We start from the raw sequence: 14,550 nt of genomic DNA, 5'->3' as shown, positions 1-14,550 counted from the left end.
GGTATGGTAAAATTTAGGCCTTTCTCTTCTTCTTCTTAGATCATGTATTAATAGTCCCATCCTCATTATTTAGGCCCATAGCTAGACCATATGACTAAGGCATAACAATTTTGAAGCCAAGTTTGGTGTTTAGATGGGCCAGTTGGTCTTACTTTTCATGTCAGATGAAATGAACATATAAATCCCCATTGTGGACCAGACCAAAGTATGCAGATGGCTCAGTGCAGTTCCATGGCTACTACTGGAAAAGAACAGAAGTACCCATTGATGGTAGGCCAGTGAATTCATCTTCAGGAATGAAGGTCCATAAACAAGAGATAGTGTGATATGGTCAGAGTTCTACATTTACTGTCTGATTCTGTATGTATGGCAGAGGTATTTCTAGCAATAAATTTAAATGACTATAGAAATATTTGAAAATGCATAGTCATTCATTCCAAGAAAATGTAGAATTTCTCAAAACCAAAACTTTAGAAGAGCATTTTGATTTTCACAGACAACAAAATGAAATTCTTATCACCAGATAAACAAGTATAGAACTCTGAAAGCTGAAATTGTCCAAATTGATTCTCTTAGATTTTGTTGGATGTTTGCTATGCGCATGTCATTACAGTTTGAATTTTCTTTTTATATTAAACTGCTCAAGGTTTAAACAATTTTTTTTTGCACAAACACATGGAAATGAGGAATGTAAAATTTGTTTTTATTAATCTTGTACATACAATGTTAAAGAAGACTTCACCTCCAAATGAAACTGATTTCTCTTATGCTTTTTCCTTTATTTTTCTTATGGACCTGTCCTTTACAGAAACAGGGAAGGCTAAAATCCTTCTGACCAGAAGTGATCATCTACTTCTGGTCAAAAGAAAATGGGGTGCTAATTAGCTACTATCATTTGTAACCAACAATTCCCTCCACTCCCAGTCCCACCCGCTCCCGAACCCATCCACCCACTACCACTTGCCCAAGGCAGAAGCTCCCACAGTGATGGCTTAGTAAGAGTTCACCAAGGCAACGCATGGATATGAAACTCTTCTTTGACAGGTGCCGCAAATGAGCTTTATTGAAAGTGGAGTTTCCAGTAGTGGTCTGTGGAAGTAGCATCAGGCTTTTCTCCTACAATTCGGCCACATCAAGGAACTCGAAATCATATTCCTTGCATGACTTATCTAATGATTTATCTTCTCACCTAATCTCTCCAACCCGTCCCAATGGCTCTTGTTTTATTGACCAGTATGTTTCTCCTCATCCTGTATTGCCTGTTTCTAAATTTAAAACTCATACCTAAAGTCTTAGTATCAAACAAAAATAGCTCAGGTTTTCCCAACTGTACTTAAATTTAATATATTGGGTTTCAACTAAATAAATCGTCAAGGTTTTAGGAATGCTTCAGCTTGTTTTGGTCTTGATATAGTTTTCAAGCAAACCAACAAATAAAAAATCTTCTGAAATAGCAAGGCTTGTGTTCAACCAAACTAGCTAGTATGGGGAAAACAACAACAACTAAAAACATTTCCAGAGGTTTTTAACTACGGAGAGTTGTTTAGGCATCAGGATGGTTTTGCACAATCTGTCTATACTTTCCCATCAGGTGTTTTAGTATGAAACTAAACCCCAGGGGGAAAGAAAAAATTCCTTTTGACTTACTCTATAATTCTTGTTTGACCCGTATTTTATGCTAGCTCAAGCAGAAATCTGCTGAGAAGCTTACAAAAAATCTTTGAAAAGCTCTTTAGGGACAATTTTTGTCACTCTTGATAGAAATGCCTACAGATGGACCCACAGCCTTTTCTAATGGAGTCACAAACATTGCCCAATGCCTCACTGGGCTTGCACAGTGGGAAGGCTTCCTTTTGCTAGGTTAAATCAACAACCTTTAGAAAGGAGGACCATGTAGATAGAGAGTATTAATTGAATTCTGCCATCATTTCTAGCTACCGCTAATCATTTGTAAGAACTTGAGAGAGAAGTCATAAGTGACTGTTCTTATTAAAATTAGGAGACTTTGATTTTAAAGGAGACAATGTATTCAAAAATTGTAACTCGAAAAGTCACAAGACAATGTTATATTTGTCAGTTCTGAAAATTTCTAGCTGTGTGTTCTTATACCAGCCAGCCTACCTCTCTGACTCTCTGATTGCTCACCCATAAAAAAACAAGTATAAGAATATTGAAATGACTATCTCATCCACTTAATGTGATAAAATGAGAAATGGATGACAAAATGCTCTGTACAACATGAAGAACTATTCAAATGCAGAGTATTATTTTCAGAATGCAGATGGGATTATATGAACTCCATTTTGAGGTTTGAAATGGGACACTTTTATCCCAACACTTACGATTATTATTAATACTTCTGCAGTTAGTGAACAGGAACTTGCAGGTCCTTTTTATATGTTTGTATCTCTGCCTAGTTGTTTTTCTCTCTGCACTTTAAAGAATTTATATTGCATTTTATATAAATTTAACACTACAGTATGTTTGCTATGAAGTGTCTGGAAATATACATGGATCAATTATATTGGTATATTTATAATAGCAGAAAAATTATACTTTAGAAAATAAGGCTTTTTATTTATAAAATAAGGCTATTAGAACAAAATTAAACATGAAAGCATGCTGTGTTATCTAGTTTTCCTTTTGATTACGATTTTAATAAAGAGTGACTTCTAAGTCAATCATAAGACTAAATGTATGAGAATATCTATTAGAGCACTATTCAAAAAAAGGGATTAAAACACTTTAATATAAATTTTAAGGACTATGTCTAGGAAGAAAATCATATAAAATGTTATGTAGAAACACTTAAGTCACAATAATTAAAAATAAGGTGTGAAATAAGGGAAGTGTTTGATTACTGTGGCATTTATAATTAAAAGAATATTTCAAGTAATAACGTGAATAACATGAAGAAATCAAGTGAACTTATTTGATGGAAGAAAAGGTGAGAGGTGGAATTTTAAAAATGAAAGTTTTAGTAAGGCTAACAAGAAAAAAGAAATTGTGCTTTGGTGATAATCTAGAAACTGGGCTGAGTAACACATATTCAGAATTATCCTAATGTTTAAGCTGATTTTTCCTTAATTACCTAATTTAGGAAACACCTCAGTGGTTTACCTCTGTAATGCAACATATGTCTTACATTGCCACCACATATATAATTAATTGGGAGAAGGACATATGAAATGTTTTTAATTTTATGAGAATAAAAAGAATGCAACAGGAAAGTATAAGGCTTGATTTTAATTTTGTGCCAAATATGAACTCATAAAATCAAACATTTTAGGGCTGAGAAGTACTCAAGGGGACAAATACTACTATCCTATTTTTAAAAAAATTATTTTAATATGTGCTTTTGAATTAAATTTGAAGATAATTGTATAGTCACCCTAGCTTCATTCCTTGTCACTGGCAGTGGCACTCTTTCTTGGGGGAAAATTCTAGAAATGTTGGGGTTAGGTTACAGATGGGTGTACATGTGCTTTCGTTTCTGAACACAGCTATGAGTTCAAGGTTAGCCACTTCTCCAAAGCAATGGAATTTACCTTCCTCTATCCAGGAACCTGAGAAGATTGCAAAGTAGATCAGACGTAGGAGACAGAAATAGCACAAATGTTGCCTAGGGTAGCCCAATCCCATTATTTATTTACATTTTAATGTAATCTCTGATGCTTTTATTTGGTGACAATTTTCCATCTATCTTACAGTGTTTCCAAGATGGAACTTTGTCCTGCTCTCAAATGTCCAATCATTACAGCTGTCACTAGCAATGAAGCAGTAATTAAAATCTACTGCAACGAAATCAAATGAGAAAACAAAACTGACACATTCATTTTAAGCTGCATCATATAACAATGGCTCAGAACCCAGTAGTTTATGAATGAAATAAAGATACTTTATTTATTACACAGGCACTTGGAGATTCACATGCCCAACACATCTGATACACTTAACAACTATGGAAACACGAGTGGAAAATGTCTGTTTGTAGGATCAAGAGAGAACTTTCACCATGTAAAGGTAAATGAGTGCATTAACAATTTTTCCTTTACTTTCCTCTAAGAATTTTCAAAATCCACTAAATTTTTTAAAGTTACACTTGAAATAATAGGCAACAAAAACTGATCCACATTCCAACTGGTAGGCTAACTTGAACTGTGAGCAATTGAAACTTTCATCACAATGAAACATATTTATAGTCATGCTTGAACAGATTAGGTTAGTAGCATGCATTCCATTCTGCAATATGAATATTGTTAATCTATTTCCCAACAAAAGTCAAAAGACGCCCAGTGCATAGAAAAATACAAATCACTGTAGTCAATATATTACGGGACTGGTCTTGGGACTTACATGGTGATGATGAAGTCCTGAAATGCCATGCCCACAAAAGCACATTAAAAAGTGGATAAACATATTTTATCAGACAATCTCTAAAATTAAAGAGGAGAGCTTTAAATTTGGGGGACGTTCTTGCTGTGTGCTTTGAACAGGGCCTTTCTGCTCACCTCCTTCTGGCTTGACTGGTCCATCAGACATCACCTTCCTGAGGGCTAGCTGGCTTTGGTCTTGGTTGCCATTGGCTGGTGGAGGCAGATTATCAGACTGAGTTCTTTGAATGGGGAGGACTCCTGCTATGCTGTGTCTGTGCTGCTTCCTGGCATGATTAGACTGACCGCTTTTATGTGCTGCTGTGGCAGTGTGGGTGAAATGGAAACCCAGAGTATGTATCCTCAGATGGAACCAGCTTAAATGTTATTCATGCAAACAGAAGTGCTCTTTTGCTGTATTTAAATAAGTTGTGTTTTCAAATGCCAAAATGACACCACATGCACAGCACTAAAGGGGTTTAAAACTGGCTGTTTCTTTGGAAATGATGACTAGGGAGATGCAGAGAACAACGATCTATCTCCATTGCCTGGCTAATGCCTTTTAGAAGTAACAGGGCACCTACATTTGTGAAATATTTGCACTTATTTTTATATAATTATATCAATTGACTAAATTTTCACAAATGAAATGAAAATACAGCAATTAAGATAGGTCAACTGTTATATTTTGCTTGACTTATAGCTACCAGACATAGTATATTTTGATTTCCAATGGTTAGAAAAAAAATCTGTAAAATCTGTCATCGCATACAAAGTGTGATCCAACAGAATGGACCCAATTGTGCTCCTTAATGAAGTTGCATTGCCTCATGACATATGCTTATATATATATTAATTTAATGTAGTTTTTTGAGAATATAAGAAATAAGATTTTCTTCACAGACTTTTCAAGACTACAAATTTTTGCACATGGAAAGTTACCATATTTCACAAGCATAATTTATTAGTGTTTTAAAGCACTGTCTTGAAATGGCTTTTCCTCCAAGGTTCTAGAAGTTGACTGTTGGTTGCATTATCTTCTGCCTAGACTTTTTGAGTGTTTTCAGACACAAGAATCTAATTGTGAATCTGCTCTAAATACTTATATGAGTGCACTTTTTAATTTTTTGGTATAAGGTCTGAAAAACTGGCAGCCACTTGTGCTTATAATTTCTGTATTCTAAAAGATATTTAAGCACAAACAAAAAGGACACACAACATTGCTTTGCCTCCAAACATCACAGACACTGTATCAAATGCTATGAGCCAGGTTGGATGGATGGTGTAAACAAAGGAGAAACAGCCAGTTTTATTTCAGTCTATGTAAATTAAAAAAATCTAAATAAGAAAGAGTATATTAATGTATTGATATCGTTCTTACACAGACGAAGGGACAGAGAACAGGGTGAGCAGAGGATGTTGAAAACTGAAAGCAAACAGGAAAGGACAGCAGGAAAGAAAGGCAACAGATGAACATTAAGCTGCCATGCTGAGGAATTTATTTGCGTCTTTTACTTGGTTGAATGCGGAGTTGTTGCACGGCAGCTTCGGCAGCAGCTATGGCAGCCCCTGCATCTTCCAGGTGGGTCTGAGTGACGCTGGTTTTGCTTTGACTGCGAGATGGTCCATGAGAACGGAGATGGCCTTCTGATGATGATTTTGAGCTACCAGGACTACTATGGGATTTCTCAATGGTGGGAACCTGCATGTCTGGTCACAAAAGGGTAAAACGTGAGTTAAAGTTGTTCCAGCACTCCTCCTGTCAAGCTTAGTCTACACATAATTTGAAACTGTCTAAAATTTATGTTAATTCTGGGTCTTATATGATTCATTTATGCAACTGGTCATCATAGAGAACTGTGATTAAACATCTGGGAAACAATTTGGAGGAGGAAAGGCAAAAGGATGATAGCAATGAGAAGAGATAACTTTGAGAAAAGAAATACATTCTGACTAGCTTCTAGTAATAAATATGTTAACTTCTAGTTTCACCAAGCACCTCTGCTAATTCCAGTACAGGTCAGGTAGGAGACGGTACACAGGAGGAGTTTTAAGTAAAAACAGGATGAAGGATGTAAGTCACTAGGACATATTAAATGTGGAGATTGTAGAATCATGCCTCAAACCATTGTAGAGAATGTATGGATCACATATTTCCTAAGGCAGTCATAGAAAGAGATCTTTATACTAATGATCTTGCAGAATGTTAAGCAAGATAGAGTTGAGATGGCTAAGTAGAACCCATAAATGATCTATAAAACTCATTAATAAATAATCTACAGCACTCGTAGTCAGTGGTTTATGATACCAACTCAGTGGCCTACTGGACATGGACTCACTTTCTCATCTCCTAGAACACTTGCATTTATGATTCAGAGAATCTCATGTACAAAGAACCACTTTTCAATTTGATGGACTTTCCTAGAAAAGGTGACAAGGAAGTAATACTCAAGTCCAATATAAAAATTATATTTAATACTTATAAATAGTTCAGTATATGTAGGTAAGGTACCACACGTTTTATCCCACAGAGGCAGTAACTCAGTTTATGATGAGGATATTGTGTTGTAGGACAGCTGGTAATGAACCTCTCAAAGGAAAAGCTCATTTGAATGAGAGTGCCGTGCATATTTGCATATTGTCAAACCCAATGTATGGCACTGTTATTTAAAAAATAATAATAATTATTAAAAAATTAGCTTGAGTTCAACATTTAGGAAAGACTTAAGAAAATTTCAGCATACCAATTGTTTTGATGACAAGGGAAAATATTCTTTGTATGATAAATAAAAAGTAGCATGCAAAATTATATTTATTGGGTAAGACAATATTTATGGATAACCAGAGATTCAACAAGTAGAAGGATTATACCTTAATGGTAATGATGATTATGTCTAGTCAATGAACCAGTAGGGATTTTTATATTATCTTTATGAAATACCCAAATGCATTTTCTGAAATCATGTTATCATGGATTTTGAGGTGGAATAGACCAAACAGCTCATATAGTCCAACCTCCTCCATTTTACATGTTGGAAAATGGACAGTTAGAGAAGTGAAGATTACAAAGTCCTACACCTAAGTATGGGTGATGATCTGAGAATATAGGCCATTTCTCCTGACTCCACATCCATCACTCTTTGCATGACATTATATTAAGTATTTTCCAGTCATGTCTAGTCTATTAATATATGTTAAATGTACAAACACTCACACTAAGAAGATACAGACTGAACAAATAGACAAAAAGCTTTTTCTGCTTAAAAAATATTTCCTACCCTTTGATGGGTCAGGGAAGATACCATGGCTTCTGCTTTTGATAACAGATGGCTTTGGGGACTGCTGGCTGCTCTGACTGGAATGCGACTTGCCATGATCAATGCTTTCAGTCTGTTCTTTGAGAGGATACCACCTTGGAGTGTTATCGAGGTGAGATGTGCTAGATAAATCAATCAATACCTGAAAAAAAGTGTAACAAATCAATGAAATTTAGGAACTAAAGTATGATTAATTCATTACTTTTTGTATGTTCTAAAATTTATTAAAGGATATAAACCAAGGAATACAGTATAACTTTTGAGGATGATGATTCTTTCTTCTTCATTTTTCTTCCCAATGATACTGGAAACAACGTCTTTTACATACTAGATGCTTAATAAATGTTTGCTTGAACTGAACTGTATAAAATTTTTGACAAATAAATTATTTGGATATGATGTTAAAAGGGTCACAAGTCAATCTGTTCATAAAACAAAACTTCTTTTTGTTGTAAGAACTCATTTTAATCTTAATGGTGAAACCCCGTCTCTGCTAAAAATACAAAAAAAAAAAAATTAGCCGAGCTTGGTGGCGGGCGCCTGTAGTCCCAGCTACGAGGTAGGCTGAGGCAGGACAATGGCGTGAACCCAGGAGGTGGAGCTTGCAGTGAGCTGAGATCGCGCCACCACACTCCAGCCCAGGCGACACAGCGAGACTCCGTCTCAGAAAAGAAAAAAAAAAAGAACTCATAACTCATTCTAATCTTAAACTGGACTAGCAACCTTGAAAAATGTTTGATTTTAGTCACAAAAGGGACAAACTGGAAAAGAATGAGAAAGTTGCAATTATAAATTTATTTATTCTATTTTAAAACACACTTGAGTTCACATTTGAAATAGGGATATGACTAACACATTTTGTCGTGGTTTAATTGGCAACTTTCTTTTTCTTAGTACATTGGTGCATTTTGCAGTTGCTGACATCTTAGATATGATGAGCTAAAAAGAAATGAAACCCAGACCAATGGATATATGCTTTAGGCTCATGTAAACATAAGACCATAAATTAGAAGGACTTCAATAAGTCACTTTTTTGAGACATAAAGTCAGACATAATACTAATCTAGAGTACTCTTGCCTAAGATCAAGATTCGTCCAAGTGGCTAGAGCTGGATGGAGCTGGAAGGTAAGGGTCCAATGCTCTGGTTTTGGTGAAAAGAGAGGTGCAAAGTCTTAACAACCAAACAAGGCCTCATTATCACCTTGATTACACAACCGTTTTATATAATCTCTATCAAAAGGATATCATATTTTGTAGGTTTTGGAGATTATTTTTAATATTCATTAATAACTTCTACCCTAAGCAGAACACTAAACAATATGTGTGTGTATATATATTATATATGTATAGTATATATTATATATGTATAGTATATATACATTGTATATAATGTGTACATAAACATATATACACTATACATACAATTGTATACACTGTATAGTATATATAGACACATATACATTGTATGTATATACACAGGTATACAATGTATTATATATGTATATACAATGTATAATATATGTATATATACAACATATATAATTTACATTATACAATGTGTACATATCTACATTATACATATAATGTTCCTATGTATAAACAATGTATGTATTATGTTCATATCTATAAACAATGTGTATATATCTATAAACAATGTGTATGTATATATAATAGATTTAAAAAATCACAAGATTTGTTCACTCCACCAATTTCATGATTAGGTTATTTGTTTACTTTTAAATTTTTACAAGTACATAGTAAGTGTATGTATTTATGTGGTATATGAGATATTCTGACGCAGGCATACAATTAGGTTATTTTGATTCCTTGATGTTAATGTAAAAATTGTTTTTATTGTTTTCTCCTACTTGTAGTTTTGCTTCTTAAAATGTTTTCAGCAATTTTTCTCAGGAAACTGAATTATAAATAACAATGCAATATGTCACATCGAATCAGTTAAAGAACCTGTAAATGCATTTTGAAAAGTCCAGGCCATTTTATAATATAATAAATTTATTACTTCAAATCTCATTTGGACTCACAGTATGATTGCATATCTTCCTATTGAAACAAAATTTCATCTTAGAAATTAATTATAAAGTACATCAAGTGATAGAGTGAAAATCATTTCTTGAGTTGGTATTAATCTACTCAAAGAGTAAATCAGGAAATAAATTCTATCTGCCAAAAGATTTTATGCAGAAATGGCTATCTTACAAACTTCAGAAATATGCTTTGCATCATGCTTTAATTGGTGGTTTACCATAGCAGCAAATAAAGGAAAGGAAGTCAGAGGCTTACCTCCCCAAGGAAGTCGTTGGATGAAAATCTATCATAATCCCAAACTGTCACCTCCAGTGTTTTCTTCTTGAGCTATACAGTTCAAATAGAAATCTAATTAACCTATCTTTCCATCATACATTTTCATTATACATATACAGTAGACATATTTATTTTTATTTCCTTAAACTCCTTCCATTTATGTGAAAATACTTAAAATTTTACCAAAAACTATGTAGTTTAAATATATTAAATATTACATAAAATTTGAATGATTTTGCACTCTAGTGTTTGATCATATGGAACATTATTTTGTGAATAAAATGATAATTCTTATTTATTGTATCCCCAACTCATTTTCAAAAATAGAAATCAGAATTTATAAATACTCTAAATATAAGAAATTCATAGATTGCAAAAACGTCTAGTATTATATAGATGAAGTATTTGGATTAGATGCTTCAGCAATTTCTAAAAAACTTAGTAGCATTGTCTTATTTCTGCAGGTGAGTTTATTTTAAATTCACAAACCCAGATTATAATTTATATCCAGCTTTGTTTTTGTAATCAAATTAATCTACTAGAAGACAAATTAAGAACCTCATTTTGAAAGACAGTTCACTTGTAAATTGGTTTACATGGGAACTGTCTTTGCAGTCTTCTCTCTGAATTCAACTTTATACATTTCAGTTATTGTCTGTTACTCAAGCAAAGTTATAAAAATGCAGATTTTCAGAAGCACATTAGTGTAATTTTGCCTACAGTTATTTATCTGTGGTGATAACCCTTTATACTAGTCATCATTTTGTGTTCTTCTATAGAGTTTAGCACCACAATGCCAGATTCTTAGGAGGCCTCAATTTAGCAAAGAGATGAGATCCTAAAATATTGTCTGGTGGAGTAATACAGTTCTATGCATTGAATCTTATTTTTTCTGTATACTGTGTATGAAAGTCAAAATATAGCCAGTTGGAAAATATATTTCCCTCTCAAATTTGATAACTGTGGCTTAGTCTATTAAAAATTTTAAATTCCGAAATAATCAATGGAAAATATTCCACTAGTTTTCTTATTTTATTTGTTTATGTTTTGGCTGCTTTGTCAAAATGTGCACATTTACTTTCACCCTATGTTTAAACGTCACTCATTTTTTTCCATTGTCTACATTTCTTACATGTATTTTACTCAACTTTTTCTGTTTGATTGGCAAAATGTATATAGATCCAATTTTTGAATAATTTTGCTATCACTGTACTTATATTAGCCTAATTCTGTCACCTAGAAATAATCTTTACATACCTGTTCCATGGAAATACTTTTATAAATTACTGTTTGATTCCACTCAGGATTAAGACTTTTCTGGACATATTTAGTCCTTCTCTTGTACTCAGCACTGAATTGGGAGAAAAGAAAGAGTTATCTCGATTATTCACCTTAGTTGATGACTTCACAGTTAAACTAAAGGACATGCAGACTATTCAAGATACTTTATTTCAAATCACTATATAATTATCTCATCATCCTCATGTCTTAAACCCTGAATGCACAGTGACAACTTAAAAATATGTTGGATGCTTGTAGTTTTCTTTGCCTTAAAGATTTTTTTTTTAAAGAAATGCTTGTAGGTGTTCTAACGATACTATAATTTAGAAATCTTACTCTTTCCTGAACGTAGGAGATAATTATATGAACTAAATGATAACATCAATGTTATTGCCCAATAAACAGTAATTTGGTGTTTAACTTTCCTATAGTTTCGCATGTATGGAAAAGCAAAACTAAAACATTGTAATGACTGTACTGATTGAGAAAAAGATGAAGAATGGCTGTTGCTGTGGCTGACATTCCATAAACACTTGTTATCTGATATTTAAAGTATATTTACCAACACTCTTGGTAAAGTATATTTAATGCAGTTATAAAGCAATTTTAATTAAATATAAATTTTTGGTTTATGTCAATATGTTATTTTACAATTGATGAACCAAATAAAATCTTTCCTCAATTATTATAACTTGGGACATTTGCATTAATCCTTGACTTTCCATTTCCTCTGAGCACCAATTAGAAGCTTATATGCTACACAGTTAAAAACAACTTAATTTTCAAAGCGTATCCTAATTAAGTCTGGCAGAACATGTATAGCTGTCACCAACTGATAGGGTTGAAATTAGATTACTGTCATTTGCTATTACCAAATGGTGCCCACACAGACAAGGCGTTTCTCTAACTCTCACTGCTTTTTTTCTGCATTTTCTGCCTAAGCTTATGTCTCACGTTCTAAATAATACTTCATCGCTGGTGGACACTAGAGTATTGTAAACCAACCTCTTTGTCTGGGAGTCTTTACATATGTCTGGACTTCACAAGTTGCCTTTCCTAAAAGGGGCTGGATCCTGTCCCTTGTAATCTGTAGTTCTATTCCAAACTATAGTCAAACTAACTCTTGCTACATTCCTGGTCTCAAATACTGCCATATCCTGGATGCCTGGAAATTTTCCCCAGCCACTAATTTACCTACACATTCTAGAGAAAGCTATTGAGAATCAAACTCCAGCTCACCACTTACTTTTAAAGATGGGCCTACAGGCAAGTACTTTCCCTGTCTCTCTGATTTTATTTTCTTACCAGTCAGATACAAGGGAAGTAATTCTTAACATTGACTGCATAATGGGATCACCTGAGTTCTGGTGGTGGGAGGTGGGTCAGTCAACCCTTCACCCACTTCCCTCTTACCCCTGCTTACACCCCGAAGGAAAGTCTCATGTAATTAGTCTGGGATGAGGCTTGAATATTAGAATTTTTGAAGGTTCCGAGGTGAATCTAATGTGTAGCCAAGATTAAGAAGCACCGAGTTGGTGTTTCATAACACTTCACAAGTCAGCCATTGTGAGCTGAATCCAATTGAAATAAAGCAGTGTTCCTCCCACTTCAACCAATTTGAATGTACACAATTTGACAGTTGTCACTCAAGATAAATTACAAACAATTTTAGGGAAATATACAGACAATGATTTAAAGAAAGAGGAGCTCTCATAGACTGTGGATAGGAAGTTTCTATATAGACTTTTTAGATAAATTTGTCAATATCTGGTGAAGTTTAAGTTTATATACCCAAACATCCAAATATTCAATTTCTACTAATTCCACTTCTACCATAAATTCTCCTACCTGTGAACAAGAAATTTGTTCAAGAATATTAATTGTAACATTATTTCAATAGTAAGCCAATAGAAGAAAGAATAAATACATTTTGATATATTCATTTCAATGAAATAGTAAGTGGCACTGAAAATCAATTAAATAAATTTTAAAAGCCTCCATATATCAAGATAGATATATCTTGAAAAAAGTTTTGATCAAACACTTAATATAGTATGGTATAATGGTACAAAGATAAAATCATGTGAAATACGATTACATATCATATATATATGTATATTTGACATACATATATTAATACTGTAAGAAAACATGTAAATTATGAATATTAAATTCAATTTAGTGAGTTTTTTTGATGGACAGGGAAGTGATTTCAGAGAGCCTCCGGGTATTATCTTTTATTTTAAAACATCTAAAACAAATATAGCAAAATCTTGAGATCTGACAAAATTGGAGAGCAAGCACACAGATATTTGTTAGGGTATTTTCTATAATTTTTAGTAAACTTGAAATATTTCATAATGAAAAATTCAAAAATTTTTAGTAAGATACATTGCTTTAAATTTAGTTTTGGATTCTTTTTTGATGGTAACATAGAATTAATGACTTAATTTGATGGCGATAGAATTCGTGTCTACAAAAAAGTGTCTACACAGAAATAATACATAGAAATTAATATATAGAAAGAGTTAATAACTTTGATAGTGACATAGAAAGAATTAGTGACTACTTTTAAGTTAATAGTAAACGTGGATTGCTACTTGAGAATCATGGCTATTCTCCTATGTGAATATACATAGGAAACAAACACATGGTAGTATGAGTTTTAAAGCCTCTGTTTGTTTTAGACTTACTTACCAAGGTGGTGAGGTTATGGAAACCATATTAAGATTTATCTAATATACTGAACAGTAATAAAATAATGCTTTTTAAGTTCTAAAAAATATGCAATTTGTTTAACAAGATGGGAATTAATACCAAATGCAAACCCATGTACTATCACTAAAGTTCTGGGTCTGCCAGTATATATTAAAATAGTCTGCAGTAGTATTGAAGTATCTTTGAAGGGATTTATCAGTCCCTATCTTTTCTTAATCCATACATGTGAATAATTGTTATTCAAATTGTTCAAATCCACATTTAGTCTTTTTTTCACTTATACACCTAGCAAAAATTATTGAATGCCAACTCCGTATCAGGAATTGTACATCTCTATCAACTAAAAAACCCTTGTATTGTATTGACATATGAGTATGTATTTAATTAATGCATGAAAAGCATTTTTAAAAGTAAGCATATTAAAATCATAACTAACATTTATTAAATGCCTATTCTTTCCTCTGGTAAAGTTCTAAGTGCTTTTCATGTATTAACTCATGTAATACTCATATTAACCCCATTTTACAGGTATTACTTC

The 14,550-nt window shown here is 33.1% G+C and overlaps 1 protein-coding gene across 3 annotated transcripts in view; it reads right to left on the bottom strand.

Annotated features, from left to right (window-relative positions):
* The window catches only part of PCLO (piccolo presynaptic cytomatrix protein), a 408,305-nt gene that overhangs the window by 62,084 nt on the left and 331,671 nt on the right, over positions 1–14,550 (bottom strand). For all 3 annotated transcript variants that reach the window (XM_007982336.3, XM_073009167.1, XM_073009170.1), the window contains 4 exons: positions 11,271–11,364; positions 9,993–10,064; positions 7,652–7,832; positions 5,889–6,083 (listed from right to left, as the gene is read on the bottom strand). In XM_007982336.3, coding sequence (XP_007980527.3) covers positions 5,889–6,083; positions 7,652–7,832; positions 9,993–10,064; positions 11,271–11,364 — 542 coding nt within the window. The remainder of the gene's footprint in view (positions 1–5,888; positions 6,084–7,651; positions 7,833–9,992; positions 10,065–11,270; positions 11,365–14,550) is intronic.

This window comes from Chlorocebus sabaeus, chromosome 21 (assembly GCF_047675955.1).
Source record: "Chlorocebus sabaeus isolate Y175 chromosome 21, mChlSab1.0.hap1, whole genome shotgun sequence".
NCBI classification, from domain to species: Eukaryota; Metazoa; Chordata; class Mammalia; order Primates; family Cercopithecidae; genus Chlorocebus; species Chlorocebus sabaeus.
The sequence above is the reverse complement of the archived record's forward strand: the minus strand, read 5'-3'. Positions and strand labels throughout refer to the sequence as shown.